Source organism: Struthio camelus, chromosome 2 (genome assembly GCF_040807025.1).
Source record: "Struthio camelus isolate bStrCam1 chromosome 2, bStrCam1.hap1, whole genome shotgun sequence".
Lineage (NCBI taxonomy): Eukaryota > Metazoa > Chordata > Aves > Struthioniformes > Struthionidae > Struthio > Struthio camelus.
This window is the reverse complement of record NC_090943.1, coordinates 145,169,801-145,190,331: the sequence shown is the minus strand read 5'-3', so window position 1 is coordinate 145,190,331 and position 20,531 is coordinate 145,169,801. Positions and strand designations below refer to the sequence as shown.

At 38.3% G+C, this 20,531-nt stretch overlaps 1 protein-coding gene across 1 annotated transcript in view; it reads left to right on the top strand.

Annotated features, from left to right (window-relative positions):
• DCAF13 (DDB1 and CUL4 associated factor 13) overlaps window positions 1-6,246 on the top strand; it is a 28,515-nt gene extending 22,269 nt beyond the window's left edge. Inside the window, exons 10-11 of the mRNA XM_068932869.1 lie at window positions 2,100-2,263; window positions 3,091-6,246. Coding sequence (XP_068788970.1) covers window positions 2,100-2,263; window positions 3,091-3,178 — 252 coding nt within the window. The 3' untranslated portion in view covers window positions 3,179-6,246. The remainder of the gene's footprint in view (window positions 1-2,099; window positions 2,264-3,090) is intronic.
• Window positions 6,247-20,531: the final 14,285 nt, after the last annotated feature.

Below are 20,531 nucleotides of genomic sequence, written 5' to 3'. Positions count from 1 at the left end.
GCATTACATTGCATGTAAAAATGGAAACCGACTCAAACATAACCACTGGTCTATCTATATTAATTTTTTAAATAAGATATCCTGGATGTATCTTTAATTTACAGATTCACCTCTGTCTGCTGAATCATCAAGGTTACGCTAAATCAGCAGCAATTTGCTCTTCTTAAATTAAATTAAAGAAAAATCATTGCATTTAATTAAAATAAAAGCTCTTTAATTTAGAATATGTTGGCAGTTTTCTGCGGAGTGGGAGCACCTGGGACTTACTGAGGGTGAACCAGCTATTCAGGCTGGCTCAGTAGAGGAATTTGACTAAAGGGAGGAGGGAGTATAGTTTTAGTGGCTAGGATTGTAGAATTTATTCATTTGCAATTTGAGAGATTATGATAAAGGTAAGTAAAGTGGAAGGATTTACTTTATGAATAAAAGCGTATGGAGAAACAGAGGATAAGAATATATTGATACCTGAATAACAGTTTTCCGAGTGATGAGTTTAATTGCAGCTCTATGTCTGGTACCTGGTTTCTTTATTGTCTCAAAGGAGAAACTACTTTCCCATCTGTTTTATTAATATCTTGCTTTCAGACCGTTAATGGTATTTCAGAACTAAATTGAGTATGGTATATTTCATAAATTCTGAAAAAAAAAATATGTATATTCCAGTGGAAGTCACTTTTGAAGGTGACCTCCAGAACAGAAAAGAAGTAGCCAATTGCTGCTAAAAAAGGCATGCTTCATAACGTGGATGGAATTTCCAAGCTTTTTTTGTTCTAAGAAAGTGTCTTTTTGTTGTTGTTTTTAATGTCAGAAATTCAGGTCTTGTCTACTCGTGACAGCTTCACAGAAAGTGAGAAATTAGTGAAATTGAGGCAGATGTAAAGGTGAATTAATAAAACTTGTATGAATTACTGATTTGTTTCTAAGACTTTAGGTGCAAGTAGTAGTGGCTGAGGGGGGAAGCAAAAGACTTGTGTCACTCTTTGGTAAGAATATGAAGGGGTTTTAGATGTCTGAAACACTAGAGTTAGAGATTCTGTTTGTAGGGAGAGGATAGGTTGTAGTAGATCTCTTGCTAATCTGAAAACCCCTAAATGGCTTGGGGGTAGAGGATTTTTTTTCTTAAAGATTCAGCATCACATGCTGCTTTGGTCTAAGACTGAACATGTGCTAGACTGTAATGCAACTGAAGATCTCCTGCAGATCTCCCCCAAATCCAATATACCTAGAACTTAACATTGCTCATGAAGCAGTGCATGCTTTAAACCAAAATACAACACATTGAGATTTTTCCTTCTGATATATAAGGACCAAAGGAACCATGCCTAGTTTCAGAAATAATTCCTCTGCAGGTTAGCTGTAGGGAAACGGGGATCTCTCCCTTTTGTTTGGTGGTGGTGGCTCAGACATAAATTTGTCTAAAATTTATCCATAATTTTATTTAAAATTAAGTCTTTTGCGGTAATACTGACTCACTTGTATTTCATGTACTTGTGATGCTAAGATATTTTAGCTGCACGATGAAAGCTGGAACTCCCATGTGTGCCATACAGGCAAGCTAAGGCTTGTACTGTCATATGCACACTGTTCTTCCTTATGGACTTTTTAAAAAATGGATCCAGATAAGATTTAGGCCAGGTAAAGAGCTGTCTATAAAGCTTTCCATCAAGACAATTCATTTGTAGCATTTGCACTTATACTGGCTAGTATTAAAATGCCTGAGAATCTTTGTTTCACAGCAAAAGTTGATCATTGGCAGAAGTTAGGAGAGCAAACAGATTCTGATCAAAGAGGTTTTACTGTCAGCTATTTCTATTCTCTGTCCTTATCTACAGCACACTACAATGTGATTTTAGGGAAGTAAGTAGAATTGTTTCTCTGAACATGGAAATTGTGGTAGTGTTTTATGTTTGAGCAATGAGGTATTATAGTTGTAGGTTTCTAATAGTTATTTACCATAATTCTCAAGTTTCTGCGGTTGAAGCCATTTGCTAGAAGGAAAATATCTGAAGTAAGGTTTCATTTTGTAGAGAAAATCCTGTCAGTTCAGTCCCTGTTCTTTTCTAACATTGTGTGTGTGTGTTGTGCTTTTCCCCATACAGCTTGCACCACGAGAAAAGGCAGCTATGAACTACAATCAGAAGCTGAAGGAGAAGTTCCAGTACCATCCACAGATCAAACGCATAGCTCGGCATCGTCACTTGCCTAAAAGCATCTATTGCCAAGTCAAGGAGCAACGTATCATGAAAGAAGCTCGTCGGCGAAAGTATGTCTTCCTTTTCTGGCTTTGTTTTCTTTCTGTCTTCATAAAAAGCGTCACTTGCTGCCATACATTGCTGCGATAGCATTATTAAAGCTACAGTGTATGGGAAGAAGAAATATGAGTTACTTTTAATCCTGTGAATAAGTGACTGTGAAATACTGGATTGATCAGCCTTCAGTTACAAGGAAAATGCAGATAGGTGCCAGTAGCAACAAGGACTGGCTGTGTCTCCAAGTTTACCGAAGGAATAGGAGAGAATATCAGGTTGCAGTGAGCCGCAGTGCTGTGTTGTGTGTGATGTGACACAACGTTGCAATAGCCTGGAGTTGTTTGTTTTTTGTTTTTGTTTTATTTTTAAATGCCAGACTGCAGCATCAGCATGATCATTGGCATATTGGATTCCTAGGAGAGGAAGATGGCATACTTTACTGTTGCCATGAAATTGTCAATAAAAATATAAAGTGGTGGGTTTTAGTCATTTTTCTCACCTGAAAGCTTTCTACATACTTGAGGAGCAAATCCTACTGACACGAAAACCAAGTAAACTGTGTCCCAAGAAAAGGCTCTATTTAAAACTTTTCTAAATTAGCCAGCTTTGAAGTTTTTTTTTTTTCTTCAAAGGAGTAATCCTCCTTCTCAAAGAGGAAATACATTGGTTTTGATTAATTAAAAGCAGAGCACTTCTGATTTTTTTTTCTTTTTTTCTTTCTTTTTTTTTTTTTTTTTTTAAGTTGCAAGGTATCTCAGTAGTAGCTTAAGGAAGAAAATAGTATTTTTTTTTAACTCTTTGTGCCAAATACTGAATTGCATTTTTCTTCTTTCTATTCTAGGGAACAGAATCGTCGTAAGCACAGCAAACCAGGATCTGTGCCTTTTGTGTCAGAGAAGAAGAAACATATTGTGGCAGTAGTGAAATAATTTTTTTCATATTTACAAAATGACATTTGGAAAAAAAAGTTTGAACCCACTGTACAAAATGTGAGGGTCGTTAGTAAGACAAAGTGTGGCTCTGGAAACGTTGCTTTTCTTTCATGTATACAGTTGCTCTGATTTCTCAAGTCATCGTCTGCTTTGCGTAGTCCTAAGAATTGGCTTTGAGTCTTTTATTACCATCTGTGTGGCTGGTGTTACTGGGCCCAAATCTGTATATTTCAGTGGAGTTTCTCCCTTTTAATGTAAGCAGATAACTTGATCCTTGGGGTAGGATATCTGTGGCTCCAATTCTATTCCTTGGTACTTTTCCTTCAAAAGAAGAATGAACGTGATTCAGAACTGGCAGCAGCAAATAACTAAGTTCCATATATTAGAATCGTAAAATCAGTTGTCTTTACACTGACTTTCTACAGAAATCTAATGAAGTAAAAAAGTGACCATAAAGCAGTGGGCTGCTAGGTCATGATTATTCCAAATGACTAATATACTGCACTATATTTATTGCAGAATGGTATACCATTTTCCCTTTATCTAAAAGGAATTCAGCGTGACTGTCAGACCTCTGTAAGCATATTTAGAGTTTTGTTCTGTGTTCTTAACTGTTGTTACAGGACTCGACAAAACTTCAAAGACTGTTAAAGTTGCTAATACTAATAATGACTTTCTTGAATAAATATCTTTTCTGTTTAGCTTATTTAAAACTTATACAACTTATGTCATCCTTCATCCAGGTTTTAGAAAACCCCAAAACTTCTTTAGATGAGTTTTTATTACAAGCTTCCTTAAAAGCTTGTATTAAGAAATAGGAGCTTCATATTTCTAAAGTTACCTGCAGCCCCAAAGCTCTTTCACCATTTTTGTGAGAAATGCTTTGCTTCTCTTTCACTGGGATAGACTTAGCTTTTTACTGAAGATACAAAGGTGCTCAGAAGAACAGAAAACTGTGCCAGAATTCAACTAGGCCTCTTAGGCTGAAGCCTTCTCTTGCAGAAATGCAAGATACTTAATGACCATAAATATTATGATAGATTCTTGGTAGGCATCTTTTATTTTTAATGTTATTTAACATTTTCTGTACAAAAGGATTTGTTTTTTCAGCCGTTGCACTACTATGCAGTCTGTAACTACTCCTAAGTTTGTGCACAACAAATATGTTATGAACCCTATTGGAATTAACTCTGTAATTTAACTTGTTTTCTGTTTTTTACTTTGGAAGTATCACCTTGAGCCAAAATTATGGCTGTTTGGTAACAAGAGGCCATAATGCGTCTTTTACGCTTTGGTTCACTTTCCTTATGGGGTGGGAAGAGAAGCAGATCTGAAGATCTGTAGGGTTATGAGAAGCGGTAGAACAGATCAGGGAAAAGAGTGATGCTGGCCATGTGTCTGTTGCACTAACATGATGATGTGCTCTGTGCCAAATGGAATTTACTTCCTTCCAGGAACAGTGAGAAAATTGAGGGAGAATGTGCTGTCCAAAGTATGGCTTATGACACAGCTGTAGCAAATCCTGAACAATTTGCAAAGCCAGACTAATGTTCTGCATTTTGACAAAAATTTTCAGCCTTTTCAGTTGAGGTTGAGTTGGTGTAGTTGGTTGTTGGTTTTGTTTTCAGACCTTTGGATCCCAGTAGTGCAGTTAAGTCATGTTAACCTCTGGTGTGAACAAATCCTGCCTCTTGGAGTTTTTTGGCTTGGGTGCAAAACTCTGAATTCAACTACAAAGCATTCAGTTCTGGAGCTAGTTTGGACATCACAAGGTACTGTAGCTGTGAGGCTCTGCTGCATGGAATGGACAGGCCAAAGAATCTCTTGATGTGCTAAGAGTTTTTGCACTATTGATTTCAAACAGGCCAACAAGTGGAGCAACTTGAAGGATTAAGGTCAGCTCAAACTGTTGCTAAAGAGATCTAACAGTGTACTGAAAAAAGGAATTTTAAAGTTTAGGGTCAGAATATTTAGAGACTGGTGTATTTGGAAATTGTTTCCTTTCCTTTTCCAAATTCAGTGGGTGTGATCTTGTACAGAGATCTTGGCCTTGTCATCAAGTAGGGTTGTATCAAGTGGGGCACTGTCTCTTAGCATTCCAGGAAAAAGTCTGTTTTCCAAAATCAAGTCTTACTATGACTTCTAGGGACGTGCTAGTTGTAAAATCAATGTAGGTATGGGCTGGGGTTTTCTAGTTGCAAGTTAGTTGTCTGGGATTCTGCAGGTGCTGTTTGCACTTTTGTCTGTTTAGAGGAGCCCTAGTTGTGGACTTGCATTTTGTTGTGCTAGCTGCTGTTGGCTTGTTAAAACGGTCCTTTTGTAAACCTTTACAGTTAGTCTCCAACACTTTGTGGTTGTCCACCGAAAATAGATAGTGCCACAATACTTGAGAGAATTTTATTTCTCTAAATATGATAGTTCCTAAGTGGTAGCTCTGTGCTTACAAGAAGGGCTTATACAAGTCTGTCATAGGCCATCACTGAAAAGGTGTAGAATTTGTGTTAAAGAAGCTGGAGCTCTTAGTCTCCTCCCTGCCCCCGAAAGATTTGAGATGTAATCTGGTTTCTTCTTAATCACCTTAAAGGAGTTACCTAAATTTACCTAAATTATTATATAAGGGTATGGATGCATGTTTTTGCATGTATGCATACTGAGGTTGTAGGCGGAGTAAAATCTTTAGCTTTTTTTTAATTATTATTAAATGTGGCTCAACTAAGATGCAGAAAACACAAGGAAACTGCTAACAATTGTCTTCAAGTTTTTGTTATGGTTGATCTAGCAGGGAAAAATCGTGGACTGTTTTCTGAAGCAAATACAGTGTCGGCATACCTGCTACTTATTAAAAGCAGTAATTTCTGTATGTATTCTGTGTTTGGGAAGATATTTATTCCACTTAAAGTCTGTTTCAAAAGAGAAATAACTTCTTTGATACAGAATTATTTAAATCAATGTTCATAGCTTTGGTTAATTTGAGCTGCTTCATGATAAAGATTTCCTATGGAGTCTACACCTGTTTTATTGTAGCCAGGCTACATAATGATATTTGAATAAAATGATTTATTTTACTCTGTGTATGTTCTAGATATCTGGAACAAGATACACTGCCATTCAGGTTTCTGAGGATTATATGGAAATAGATAAGAGTTTAGACCAAGTAAATAGATTTTTACTCAAGCTTTTTGTCAGAGTCCTTGTGGGCATTCTTCGCTTTGTTTTGGGTAGTTGAATCTGATGGGCTTCAGGGCCTGGGGCTTTCTCCCATCCCAGCCTGCGGGATGTGAGGCTGCTGGGCTTCTGTGTCCCTGGGTCCAGCCAGCGGCAAGCCTGTACACACATTCCCAATACACATATACCTACCTATGTGCACACATACTGTGTGCGTGTCTGCACAGTACAAACAATATACTGCACGTGACCCACCACACACTCATTCAGAGAACAGAGCTTTTACCGGCACCTGGATTAACACAGACTACACTTGCTTCATACAGCTCAGTCCTGCTTCTCCTTTCCAGCTGGTCATGGCTGTAGTTCACCACTGGAACAATAGGGTGCACAATAGGGTTTCTCTGGTAGCTGGTAGACCATTAGTGACTGGCATCCAGCCCCTGCTATTCCCCAGTTGCTGGACCCTGGACTCTCAAGTCCCTCAGCTTTGTGGTCCCACTCCAGTTGCTGGTACTCACTTCCTCTTGTCCCACTCATTGGCTAGTCCCACTTGAAATTTGCTAGCTTTGACACATACATAAACACAAAACGGTTAGAAATGAGGTTTACTAAGAACACAGGCCAGACTGCAGTGATGAATACAAGGCTCAGGCATAGAAGTGCAGTAACCAGCAACCTCTTTACGTGTGACTGACCCCCTTTATCCTTCTTTTTCCCCTCTATTTTTTCCATGCTTGTTTCTCCCCAATCCACCTTGCTCTCTGCCTTTACCCCACCTTTGATGTTTTCCTTAAAGGTCTCATAATAAGTCTCGCACATTCCTGCAGTCCCTGAAAATATCTTGTAATAAATTTTACACAACCCCAATTTATTTCTGTTCTATCCCTAAATTCTCTTTCCCCTCTATCCTGTAAGTCACAGAATCGCAGAACAGTTGAGGTTGGAATGGACCTCTGGAGATCATCTAGTCCAACCCCCCTCCGCTCAAGCAGGGTCACCTAGAGAATGTTGCCCAGGATTGTGTCCAATTGGGTTTTGAATATTTCCAAGGAAGGAGACTCCACAGCGTTCGTGGGCAACCTCTGCAATCCAGTGCTCTGTTATCCTCTCAGTCAAGAAGGCTTTCCTTATGTTCAGATGGAACTTCCTGTGTTTCAGCTTGTGCCTGTTGCCTCTTGTCCTACTGCTGGGCACAGCTGAGAAGAGTCTGGCCCTATCCTCTTTATAGCCTCCCTTCAGATCCCCCCTCCGTCTTCTCTTCTCCAGGCTGAACAGGCCCAGTCCTATACCCCTCAGGCAGTAATCCCCCTCATTTGCCTGGCACTCCAGAATTTCCTTTACTCATGTTACTGCAGTTTCACACCAGGAACAATGGTCTAACATTCTCTGATGGTTTTAGGAGTAGCAATTCAGTGTGCTCCATTTTCACTAATTGTTCTTCTGATCCTTGCTATGTCTTTGTGTTTAATTTGCTTAACCTCTAGTCAGATAATCTAACACGCTTTATGATATGAAAATGTCGTTCTTTGTAGTGCCTTCTGGTCCTCTTTTTTGGGCCAACATAGTGACACTTGCAGTAGAATTCATCTTCCTTAACTGTAGATGTCTACGGTACAAACATGGTAAACAGCTTGGGTATACCTGATTTCTCTTTGTACTTGGTGGAGAGAAATAGTTACTCTCAGGATTCATTTCTCCCTTATTTAGGTAACTGTATTAGGATTTTCAAAGCTTCTCGCTCTTGTATAATTTATAACATCAGGACACCAAAGTCAGCTAGTTCACTTGTGATTATTTAGATTTGGTCAGAATCACACACAGAGGTGGTCAGGTTGAAGATGAGCAAAACCAAAGAAAAGTGTGAAATTAGGGAGACAAATGCAGAGCTTGGAGAAGAATATTTAGCAAATTTGGATTTTATCTTAATGAAACTACTATTTAAGATAGTGAAGGTTGGTGCATGGAATTGGTTTGTGATAAAAGTTTTGATTTAACTAAGTAATAAGCAACAGTAGTGCTGCGTTGAAAGGGCTTATGTTTTGAAAAGGGTGTTTCTGTATCAGTTACCTAGATCTTAGCTAGAGGTACTTTTGTCAATTTAAAGAAATTACCAGTTTATTGAATGAATTGACGTCAAGCTCTTAAAATGGAATATATTGTACATGAAAACGTATATCATATTTATAAAATACAACATCTTTAATAAAAGAGAAATGAAGGGAAGAGGTAGTCAAATGGTGGTTTCCATCTGGAATGATTATTCTTCAGCAAATGCCCGTTCTGGGACCATATAACCTCTTTATCAGCCTCATTACTTTGTTGTTTCACTTATTAATGAATTTACCTGTATTAATATGTAATGGTACAATTCAAAATTAATGGACCTGTTTCAATTTTTAATTTGAAAACATCTGCTAGAAGACTGAGCTTGCTCTTCCCATATGGCTGCATCCTATTTAGCTGTATGGGCACGTAATAACACAAAAGTATTGATTGACTTAATACAATCCAATACAGGCTAAATCAAGTGGCAGCAATGACTTTTAATATGGAGGAGCTAACTTACAGGTTGTTTTTGTAAATATTTATTTTATTTGTATATGTTTGTGCATGAATAAGATTTGGGAATAACATTTTTAAAGATAACTTTTCTGTAGATGTAGCTGCATCCACAGTTTCTCAAAACATTTTTCTTTATATTTAAGATGGTGCTGAAAAGGATTTTTTTAATTTGTGTTATTATTTCGTTTGATACAGTCAGGGGTTGCTTAGAACAAAATAATGTCAAGAGAATGAATAGGAAAAACTGTAAAGATGCTTTGCATACATAGAGTACTACTATTTCGATATAGGGTCTTAGGGCAATAAAAGAAGTTCTACATCTCTTTTGACATTTACCATCTCAAAATGAGTAAGATTAATTACCTGAATACCTGAAGATTTATTCACTTTAAAGGATGACTGTAGTGAAAATAACTTCTAAGATGTGAAAGTCTTCCACCAGGCCTTCTGTCTTCCAGAGAGTTTCTAGAAGAAAGGAGTGGGGCTTTTCTGTGAGAAAGATGCCAGTGAGGCAGAGTAGGGCATACTGCAAATGGAGATGGGGAAGCATGATGGCAAGGAGGAGAGCAACCTGGGGCAGATGGATGTGTGAGTATGGGTGGGTGCAGTCCATTCACAGCCTGTGGGGAAAGCAGGTGCACATATTGGTTTTCTGGTAATTGCAAAGTAAGTGCTGGGCTGAAGTAAATGCTCTGCATCAGAAACCTGCAAATTATTGTGCAAACTTGCATGTAGGACAGAAATTAATCCTTTAAAACTGTGTCACTGTCGTTTTGAAATTGAAGTCACATGGGTACTCCTAAGCATAGTGCAGTCTGACAAGTTTTTCCTTTCGCCGGTACTGGAAAATCGGTAACCTTTACAGCACGTTCTAGAAGTTGTTGTCTGCTATGCAGCATCACAGAAGTCTAAAACCCCGTGAAGAAAAGACGAATGAGGTTCTGTAACTGAGGGCAAAGAAGTTTCTGTGGAAAATAGTTTGTGGGAAACTTAAGAGCTCAATGTTATACTGGAGAAAGATGGAAAGGCATTTGAAGAAGATGGACTTTAATTAGAAAGAAAAGGCTGTGTTGTGTTCATCTGGGGTTTCTGGGACTTAAGAAGATAGATGAAGAAATCTAGGACAAAATCAAAGATCGTAGCTCAAATGCCATCAACTGAAATCTGTTGAAACTGGCATTCCATACTATATTAAAGTAAAATAATACCTCACTCCTTTTCTCCTCTAAGTTGGAGATCATGTCCTTTATAAGCGATTGGAAACAAACTTAAGCACTTATTTGAAGGCTGATGAGTAATTACTATTCTCATTGCCTTTAAGCAGAGCTGCACTTTTTCTGTGCCTTGAAAGCTTGATCTGGGATCTCTATGGATCTTGGGATAAAAAGTGGAAGATCTTGATTTTTTAAAGTTTTTAAAATATAAGTAAACGTTAGTATATTCAGTGTTTTCATTTTGTCTGAGTCTGGAGCTGTGTCAACAGATGCAAATGCTGTGTTCTTGGCAGGTGGACGGAGATGATTGGGCATTTATAGCATGTTGCATCATGTTTTCTACTTCTAGGTCTTGTGTGGGTAAAAAAGATCTGGCTGCAGACAAAGGACGATTGCTGATTATTAAGAAGGTTAAGATAAATGCATGGAGATAGTATTTTGACCATCATTGTAAAAATGTGATTTTAAAAATTCAGTATGATCGAAAACTACAGATTTAATATAGATTTAAAAGACATGCTGGACTCATGTATTTATCACAAAACTCACACCCAAGTCTCTGACTTGTGTTCAAGCAGAACAGAATTCTTTAAAGCTGAAGATCTGATTTTTTTTTCTGATAGCTTTATTGCAGAAACCAATTTCTGTTCAGTGACATGAAAAAATGCCTCGAATTTGCAAAATAGCGCATAAATGCTTGTTCGTGTGTCATGGCACAAAGTAAAAGTGCATGCAGGGAGTTAGCAGGGGGAAAGGGGATTTGTTTCCTCTGCTAAGAAAGGCCGTTAGATCAAACACTTGCATAAGACAAGTGTTCCTGTGTAGTTCATGTGTTGATGGAGCCAAACCTTACCAACTTCAAATGAACCTTTGTCTTTAGTGGTCCTAGTTTAAAAAGAAATAAACAGTTTAAATTTTAAAATGCCAGAACTAAGAGCTTTCCTATTCAATGGACAGAGAGAGAGACGGAAGCATATGCCAGTTGAGAAAAGAAGGCAGTGTGTTGCTGTTGCTGTACGAAGTAGGTAAACTGTATGTAAAAATCATACAGCATCTTCACAGTACTTCTAGTCTGAGTAGAAAGGCTTTGTCTTGGTCTTAGTAATAGCTCCAGTGATTCACGGGGGTGGTTACCAAAGGTGAGCGTGATCCAGTATTCCCCAAACAGTATTTGACAGTATTTTGGAATCCAGTTTCACTACTGGAAGGCTGCAGTGTCTCAGTCTGAGCACTCCTCCTTTTACGATCTCAAGCAAATGTTCTTGGGTAGCTAGACAGCAACAGTTTTGTGATTACTCATTTCTCTTTTCTTCTACACTGTCCTGAGAGAGTAACTGTCTGCTGTTTCCTGCACTTTGGGATCTAGAGTGGAGTTGAATGAGATCTGAGGATAAAAACACTTCTCTGTATTTGTAGAATCGGTTTTATCAGAGAATTACGGATTCTCCACCAGTAAAGTTTTCTTTCCCTCCTTTTCCTTGTCTTGCTCTCTCCACATTCCTGCTTCCTTAAAGAGCACCTCTGAAGTGCTTGCTTTGTGTGTATGGTGATCGTTGACTTTGCTATATCATTTAGCTTTAGCTGAACAGAAAACAGAAATACTTCTTTCTTATGGATGTTTCCACTATGTAGTATTAAGTAGTGGAACATTATGCTAAACCCCTTCAAAGTTATGATCATTAAGCACTGAAAGGCATCTGGTTGCTTTAATCACTTTTAGATGCCTACAAACTATGGAGCTTATGGTGTGCGTAGTCCTTGGGAAGCATTAAGGGAGAGGAAACCTGGTAACAAAATACTTGGAGGATCAGAAGAAAGGAACACCTCAGAAGTGGAAGGATTATTACCAGATTATAACAAGGTTTTGCAGACTGGCCAAAAGGGGTGGGGTTTGGCTTGGTAGGAGTTGGGGGAGTTACAAGTCACAGATGGGAAAGGCCGGAACATGTCAGCAGTTTTCTCACTCAGTTTGAGTAAAGACTAGGAAAATCACTCTCTCTTATGCCATAAGTATGTAAGGCAAAATATCTAAAATGCCTACCTTTATTTTTTTTCACAAATGGGATAATCCAGCATTTAAGTCTGAAGGCTAAAAGATTCATTGGCTCAGCTGGATATCTGAAGGTATCATATTTATAGACTAGCTATTTCAGGAATGGAGCCTGTGTTCTTTTGCATCACTTAAGGCAAAATATAACCTTGGCAAACAAAACCACTGGCAATATTTGCAGTTGCCTCATTCTCAAGTGAGTATTTAAAATCAGAAAATGTTAGGGCATTCATGATAAGCCACTGTTTTTACATAATCCTGTCAGTTATGGCTGTCCAGTTGCTTCGATACAACATCTTGAACAGAAAATGTTCACTATCAAAAGTTAAAGCAGCATGGAGTAGGTAAATGGATTATGATATTGATGTCAAACTGTGGAATAAACTTAATACGGTAATAGGGTCCCTAAATGTGATTTAAAACTAATGTCTAATCAGAAGGGTTTTTCCCCCCAGGAATCAAAAGAATAAAAGTAGGATTCTAGCTCAGTGACAAATCCTGAAATTGTGGACAATGTGTGGTAATTTGCTTCAAAAGACAAAAACCTTTATGGCTTTTGTGCCTTATTCTGTAGAGACTCTTTTATGTGAGCTGCGCTAGACACAGATTTTCACTGAGCTCTGTATGTTGTAGAAATGTCATAGTGAATTTTGGACTGAGTCAAATTCAATTGGGTAGTCATGCTAAGGGATGCATTTATGGTGATAGACATGAAAAAATGAGACAGAACGAATTAGAACTAAATGCTCCAAACAAAAAAAAAAAAAGTCTACTGAAAGAAAGTTTTGGTAGAAATGTTTACTAGCCAAGAACTTAATTCACAAGATGGGAAGAGCTGAAACGCGGGGATGGGTTAGTGGAATGCTAAACTAACCAATTAAATCTTCCACAGAAAGAGATCTGAAGGCAGAAACTGCAGATCAGTCCGATTTTCATTGTATCGGTCTGTCTTAATCCAACCCACTTTTCATATCATCAGAAGTGTAACGTAGAGGTCAGCTGTCTTTTAAGTTGTACTATCACAAGCCAATGCCTTCATGGTTTTCCAAATGTTTGCGAAACTTCTGCTTCAGCTAACACTGCTGGGAATGTCTCTGGTTTGCTTGGCTTTCTCTCACTTCCTCACTCCAGGGCGTAGTCATAGCATCACTGAACACCCGATGCTTTCCAGGTGCAGCCCAGGTTTGTGTGTCTTGAGACAAGACCCCAGCATAGTTTGTTCTGTGTAACTACTTTTCTCTGAATAACCAAGGGTAATACCAACACTGAAAGCAAATTTCCATCCATTACGTAATCTTGACCCATAGTTGTAAGTTTAACGCATAGTTACCAAAGATTCCTAGCTTACTGCGGGGGGGTGTTAGATTTCCCTTTGGAGGCTAGCCACTGAAAAGCAATGCTTTTCATGTGAGTCATTTTCTTACAGAAGCAATCCTGCAAAAGTTGCTGTTTTGGTAAGCGAGTTAATAACAGTTCTCAAGACTTCCCTCTTACAGAGCAACAGAATCATCTGAGGTCACACTTATTTTCACAACCTTTTCCTTTGACTTTGTGACTTTAGGATGTTTTATTCAGTTCTGACAGGGGGTGGTTCTTTAGCTGCATGGTTTTTACTGAGGTCTTCAGAAGACGCATATCACAGCCAAGTCCAGATCTCCAAGTGCACGACCTGACCATAGAATTGCACTGTCTGCCTTGAAGATCAGTTGCCTCCGGAAACTAAAGGCAACAAAAAACAATACAGTAAATTCAGTGTTAACTCCAAACTATCTGGTTAGAGATCTTGGCCCCTTTGATGTGTTAATGAAACTGCAACATTTTCTGGTTATTGTACAGGGCATCACTGAGAAATTTCAGGGAGACTCTCTCTGACAGTTCTCTGAAAGTTGACAAAATCTAGGGTGTTCAGTACGTGCCATTTGTTGCATTTGTGCTTTTGTTGTTAGGTGATATTGCACAGTTTGAAAATATGGTCAGTAAAAGATCAGGCAAGACAAAAACAACCTGTTGTTGATAAAAGTAGCTGGAGATATAGCAATATTGCAAACCCAATTCAGCATAAGCATGGAGAAGAATTTTCTTGAGAGGACTGTGATGCTATGTCAGTTTCATAGTCACTAAAACTGTCTTTTAAGTAACTTTTTTAAGGTTGTTCTTCATTCTTCCACAGCGGACTCATTCTCTTGTACTCAGTTTAAGATTTAAAGCATCATTTTCTGTTCCTTTTTACTGCCTGCTTGGAGCAGATCAGATCTGTGTTACCCTGCGTTGTGCCTTATAGTACTTCAACTTTTTTACATCTGTCTTCACTTTAATGGAAGATGATTTTCTCACAATTAATATCTTGTTCAAATTATCCAGCGTGAATTTTTTTCAGGTGATAGGGCAGTTTTAGCATTCAATGAGAGTCTCCTGCTCATCTTTAATTTGGTTTTGGATGATGAGAGTATTTTCTCATTTGTTTTTTATTAATTCATTCTAGCTATAATTAAAATCACCAGCAAACTTTTTGTGGTTGGAATACAACCGTCACAAACCCTGATTTTGCTGCCTTTCGGTGTGGTTGTCTCTTCTTGATAAACATGTATTCCCTTTTTCCATTTGTTAATCCCATTTTGCCATGAGCATTTGGGAGGTTCTGCTTGGCCTGTCCCTCTTTGATGATGACAGTCATTAGCATTGCAGTGACCCATCCTTCCTTTTTCTAGCTGTCAAAAATTTTCAGTAAAATCTTAGTTCTATTAACATATGTTTTACTGAAGAGCTTCAAAATTTTTTATGTCAAAGCTGGAAAGTATGCCTGTCGTTGTGGAAAATCTTTTTTTTTAAAGTTGACATTGAAAATCCATAAATCCATTTAATTTTCATGATGGCAACTCATATGTGGTACTCACATATGTTCTTGCCACCAACAGATGATTTAGTTATCAAAGTTGCATGAGTTCTTCATGAGTGCTGCTATGTGAACCAATTCCAGGCACCGAGTCGTGTTGCCCGGTCCATATTTATCTGTCCCTACTCTCCCATCCATATCTACACGTGACAACGTGGGTATGCTGCTGTTAATGAGCTTCTGTGGGAGGTTTTAGAAGGCAGGTTTGTAAGGTAGTAGCACTTGGAGGGTTTTCATCCTTGCATACTACCTTGAACTGTATTACCTGCTCCTTTGCTGCTAGTTGGTTCCTGATCTGTCTAGTATGGCTCTTTACACAGTGCCGCTCATGATCAATGCAGCTCTCTTTTCCTCCAGCTGGGGAACCTGAGTAGTTCATGATTTTATTATTGTTCTTCAATTTGATACAATCTGTTCCTGACCATCTGTACTCACTCATGCTGAGAATATCAATACTGTAATTTTCCATCTCCCTTATAACTTGAGCTGATTTTTCCAGCTTGAAGCATCGTACCTGCCAGGATCTTATACATAACATAGAGGGACTCTGGAGCAGCAGCTACTTCAAGACACCAGCTTCTTGCGGAGGCAGGATTGGACCGATGCTTGTCGTACAAATTCATTTGGGACTAGCCACTAATCCAAGAAGCTGAGATGGAAATTGTCATGGAGACAAAGTGAAGACATTGCTAGTAATGTTTCTAGAGAGGGAGGCGGTCAGCCTTGCCCTCCCACTCTTGCGGAATCAGAGATTCATTCCCGTCTGGCCTCTATCTTTGATGTACCCAGCACTGGTCGACCTGTCAGGAGCCTGCATCATCCTGCTGACATAACTCTTCGGATTAGAGAGTCTCCTAAGCAACCCTAACACAGTAAGGTACTAGTTTCAGAAATGGGGAAATGTGTGTTTGCCTCTGTATGTGTGTGGGGTGTGTGTGCATACGTTCAGCATAATTCTGGCAATTTATACTGTAGTATCAGTATTGCAGTATTAATATTGCAGCATAGGATTAAGCAGGTTAATTTAGCCTCTCTATCTGTTCATATCTGGTGCTTAGAGGATTTTGAAAATCCTATGCTCAACTATCCCCTGATTTTATTTACATAGAAAATAGTACAACTATTGTGTGTTGCCTGGTAGACTACTTTATCATTGTTTTTATCATGCTTTTTTCTTCATATATTGTTTTGAAGTAAAAAGCTTCAAAATAGCATGTGACCAGAAATCTGGTAAATTATCTCCTTTCAGCATTTTAGTATTCAGCATGATCCTTCAAGAGATTCCTACAGATTTTCAGAGATGCAGCTAACTTTTTGTGAGAATGTGAAGAAAAATACAGATGCATAATGAACTGTTATGAACAAGAGGTTTCAGTGATGTTGTAAACCACAGATACTTTATGGTCCAGTTAACAGAAACTCTCAATAGAATTATATCTCTATAAATCAAAATTTGTTGCTTATTTTCTATATGTGGTTCTGACTCATGAATCTATGCCCTGTAGAAATTTCTGTTCCTTCTTGAGTCATGCAAATGTTGCCTCCTCTCACCCCAGATCTTGCTTTCTCCAATGATTAGCCCTGTTGCGCCCTACACTGTTGTCATGTATTTTTTTACTTCATGTAACGTCACCATTTGGGGGAAAAAAATTGGCATTGATTTTTCTTCTTTTTCAAGAACAATGTAGAATTCATTATACCAAAAATTGGAGAAGAGGCATACAAACCAGATAGCACAAAATAGGAAAATATTAATGTAAATAAAAACGGGGTATTTTATGCTACTCTGAGCATGAGGATTTGAATGCAGCAAAATATCACTGATATGCACACGTGGGCATCATTATATAAAGGGACAGTATATTCCTCCATATCAAATAATAGAATCAGGCAATGAACAGGTTAACCTTTTCCTCTTTAAGCTATTCTGTGAAAGGGCACAGTAAAGCTGAGATGTCTTTGTCAGCCTCTCATCGTATGTACCAATACAGGAAAAAACAGGACATAAAGCAATGGAGTAATATAGTTGCAAGGTACTAAAGCATGGCAGTAACAGTGTAGGCTTCAGGGCAGTATAAGCAGAGAAGCATATAAAAGGTTAAGATGCTACACCAGGTGGACAAAGTCACAGGAGACAACTTTCTAACTAGAAAGGAGAAACGGTTCTTTCTGAGGCACACAAGAAGCGTGTATCCGACATTTCTGCACTGCTTTCTAGGAGTCACCAGTGACATCGTCAGCTGTTTTGCAATACTCTGCTAACACAGGTTAGATGCGGCGCTTCATTTTTGAAATTTTATGTTGTATCTGCTCAAGGAGGTAAAGGGCTTAGCTTTTTCCTCTGTAACAGGAATGTTCAAGTGTTGGCCAACTGAAGTGCTTTGAGTAATAGCCAGAATGGCAAAATCTAGCAGCCTATTCTGAAATGAGGTTATCCATTTTCTGCTGCAATGCCCTAAATGACATTTTTTTTTGTATTCAAGTAGGTTGTCTTTGAAGTCAGATGAAATGTTCCATCTTGTGGGGTTTTATTTGTTTTTCTTGGTGGAGGCACCAAATAAATTGTTGGTAAAGCTTCAACTTGCAACCTGGAAACTGGATCCATAGTCTGTGTGGTTAGTGAGAGCAAAGTAGAAGAACAGCTCTGTCACTGGTGTAAATCACTGATTTCCTTAGAGAAGGCAGCTTGCTATTTCATTGAAACTTGATGAGCTGAAGAGTAACCAGGTTTTGACACTGATTTATCAAATGCTGATGTGCCCTACGTTTCCTCTTGGGCCACAGTGATTTTCAAAGAAGAAACAATGCCTCACTTCCATATCTAATTCATTTTTTTAATGCCTCTTACCACTGAGTTTTGGACTTGGGTATGTTACAGGTTACTTTATGGTTTTTGAACTGCTAACAGCCATTAATGCTCTTGAAAATGTGTATGAGAGGTGATTACCTATGAAATCCAGAGCATCACCAATAAAATGCCACCAATTGTTATGGATGACTTTTTGCTTACTGTCCTTTGAAATAGCTGGCACAGGGGAAAATACACTCACAGAAAGATAGTTACATCAGAACAACTCATATACAAGACCTACATGGAGGGAAGAATGCACCCAAATAGCTAGAGGATTTTCTTTGCATCTTTGCTTCTAATATATTGGTGGAGAATAAAAAAGACTATTAATCTAGCCCATTTTGGGGAGAAATACAACAGTAATGAGGCAAGCGTTACTAGGACAGGATTGTATTACTGCAGTAATTGTAAACATCTGAACCTCAGTGTAGCTAAGGTTCAGCTTCTTGCTTTTGCACACTCAGTGGATTTATTGGCCCCTTGAATTCAAGTGCAAAACAAATTCAGTCCACTAGTGCGGCCGATGCTAGAAAGCTTCAATACTTGCACTGTTTTGCTCAGGGAGAGACGGCAGAAATTTGCCGTGGAATTCCTCCCCACGTAAAAGTACAGATGAGGCTGTGAAATCTTTCTGTGCCAAGCGTCCTGTTTTGGCCTTTTGGCACGTCAAATTTGTAGCACTAACCTGAGCTGCAGCATGCTGCTTAATGAAATATAGGCTATGCAGCAGTTTTAGCTCAGTATTGTTTACTTTCTAAATATTAGAATAGTTGCTGGTTGTGCTCTTTTCCTTTCCAACTCATAGAAAACTGCTTTTGAAAGAATATTCCACTAATTTTATATTAGGACAAGGCTGGCTTTAACAGCTGATATCTGAGCTACTAGCTCACGGCACATTAAGACTGAAACAAGTCCTTTTACATTTGAAGAAGGAAATTCACTACACTTCTTTTTATGTCCTTCTCTGAAATGTAAGATGAAATGTCAGCAGCTAGGTCATATTTTATTACCTCTTCCCCATCGTCCCTTGCCTCCTTTGTCTCAAGACAATTCTGCCTAGACAACATCTTTTCTGTCCATCCGGAAAACAGATAGAAATGATGTTTTCAAGCTGCCTCTTATTCCACCTCAGGAAAAGCTGGAAACAAGAGCAAAAACATAAAGTTATCATCTATTAATATTTCAACTATTTTTGCTGTCTTTCAGCACATCTAACTTATTTTTCACATTCACTTGTATGAGACTATGTATCTCAGGGAAGGTAATAGTTGTGGTCAAAGGTCATACATGTTCTTAGACTGACTAATATTGCTAGTAAAAATAGGAAGCTTTTGTGCACATGGATCTCTTTTTAAAATGTTTTTATTTCCTCCTTATTAGGAAATAAATTATAATTATTAAGTGATAATGATATTAGTGTACATAGTGAATGAATCTTGTTTTAACCATATGTGTTTTTTTTTTTAATGTATGGCAGAACTCTGTTCTGGAGAACAAAACACAAAGGAGGCATTGTAGTGGCATCAGGCATTTGCTGACTCTAATTTGGCCTAATGCAATTTTTCCCTTAGCCTAGTAAAATGACAGAGTTGATTAATGTTGATTAATATTGTTCTTCGTAAACTTTTCATGCTGTACTATGTGTTTGATTTTATCAGAGGTGTGCCAGCCAGTGTCATGGGGATTTTTTTCAGGAAAAAAGTACTAGAAAGTGTCAAATGAGTGCTAATGATCTCAATACGTAAGAAATAGGCTGTTGGCCAATTACGTATTAGCTTTTGTCATTCTAGTTGCCTTCTGTCTCTGGAGTATAAAATGAACTTTCACGAAATACTGACTCCTTTCTTCATGTACTGGGAGCTAAAACTGTGAAGAAAGACTCTTTGCTTGGGGAAAAAAAAAAAGTGTCCTCTCCCCCTATGCTTTTAGAGGCAGTTTAGCAGTGCTACCACTTCTGCTTTTACCTATTATTTGAATTAGTTGAAGTTCCTGATTAATTTGCTAGTCATTTGGCAGATGTGAAACCTAGACAGGTAGATTTCTAGACAGAAAATACCATATGCTAAGCTTTAATTACCATCCCTTTCAGGCATGTTTTCATTATCAAAGCTGCTATACTCCAGGTCTGTGAGAATGAACCTTACTTGAAAATCCAAACTGCTAAAGCCCAGCTGGTTTTGGATTTTGAAAAAAGCGAGTGAAGTGAAACCAATGTTTTCTATCTCTCACCAACACAGAGGCCTCAACTTAAAATGGGTGCAATGAATGAGGAATCTCAGTAACAGTTTGGTTTTGCAGGTACGGACATCACCGTCTCCACTGAATCGATATGCAGCACCTTTTGCACTTCCTACTGTTGTGATACTGTGGACAAGTTTAAACAATTCTCTTCCAGCAGTACCCCTCCTCCTACAAAAGCATCTTTTTTTATATTTCTCTAAAGATTAATTTAACCTCATCTGAGGTCACAGACATTAAAATGCCTTAATCATCCAAACCCTAGTCATATTATAGTGATGTGCCTGAGATACCCTAGGTGCTGTAACAGTGCAGCTCTTTATGCTAGTTTGCTTGGATTTCATCCAAGTTTATCACTAACTCTTACACTGCCT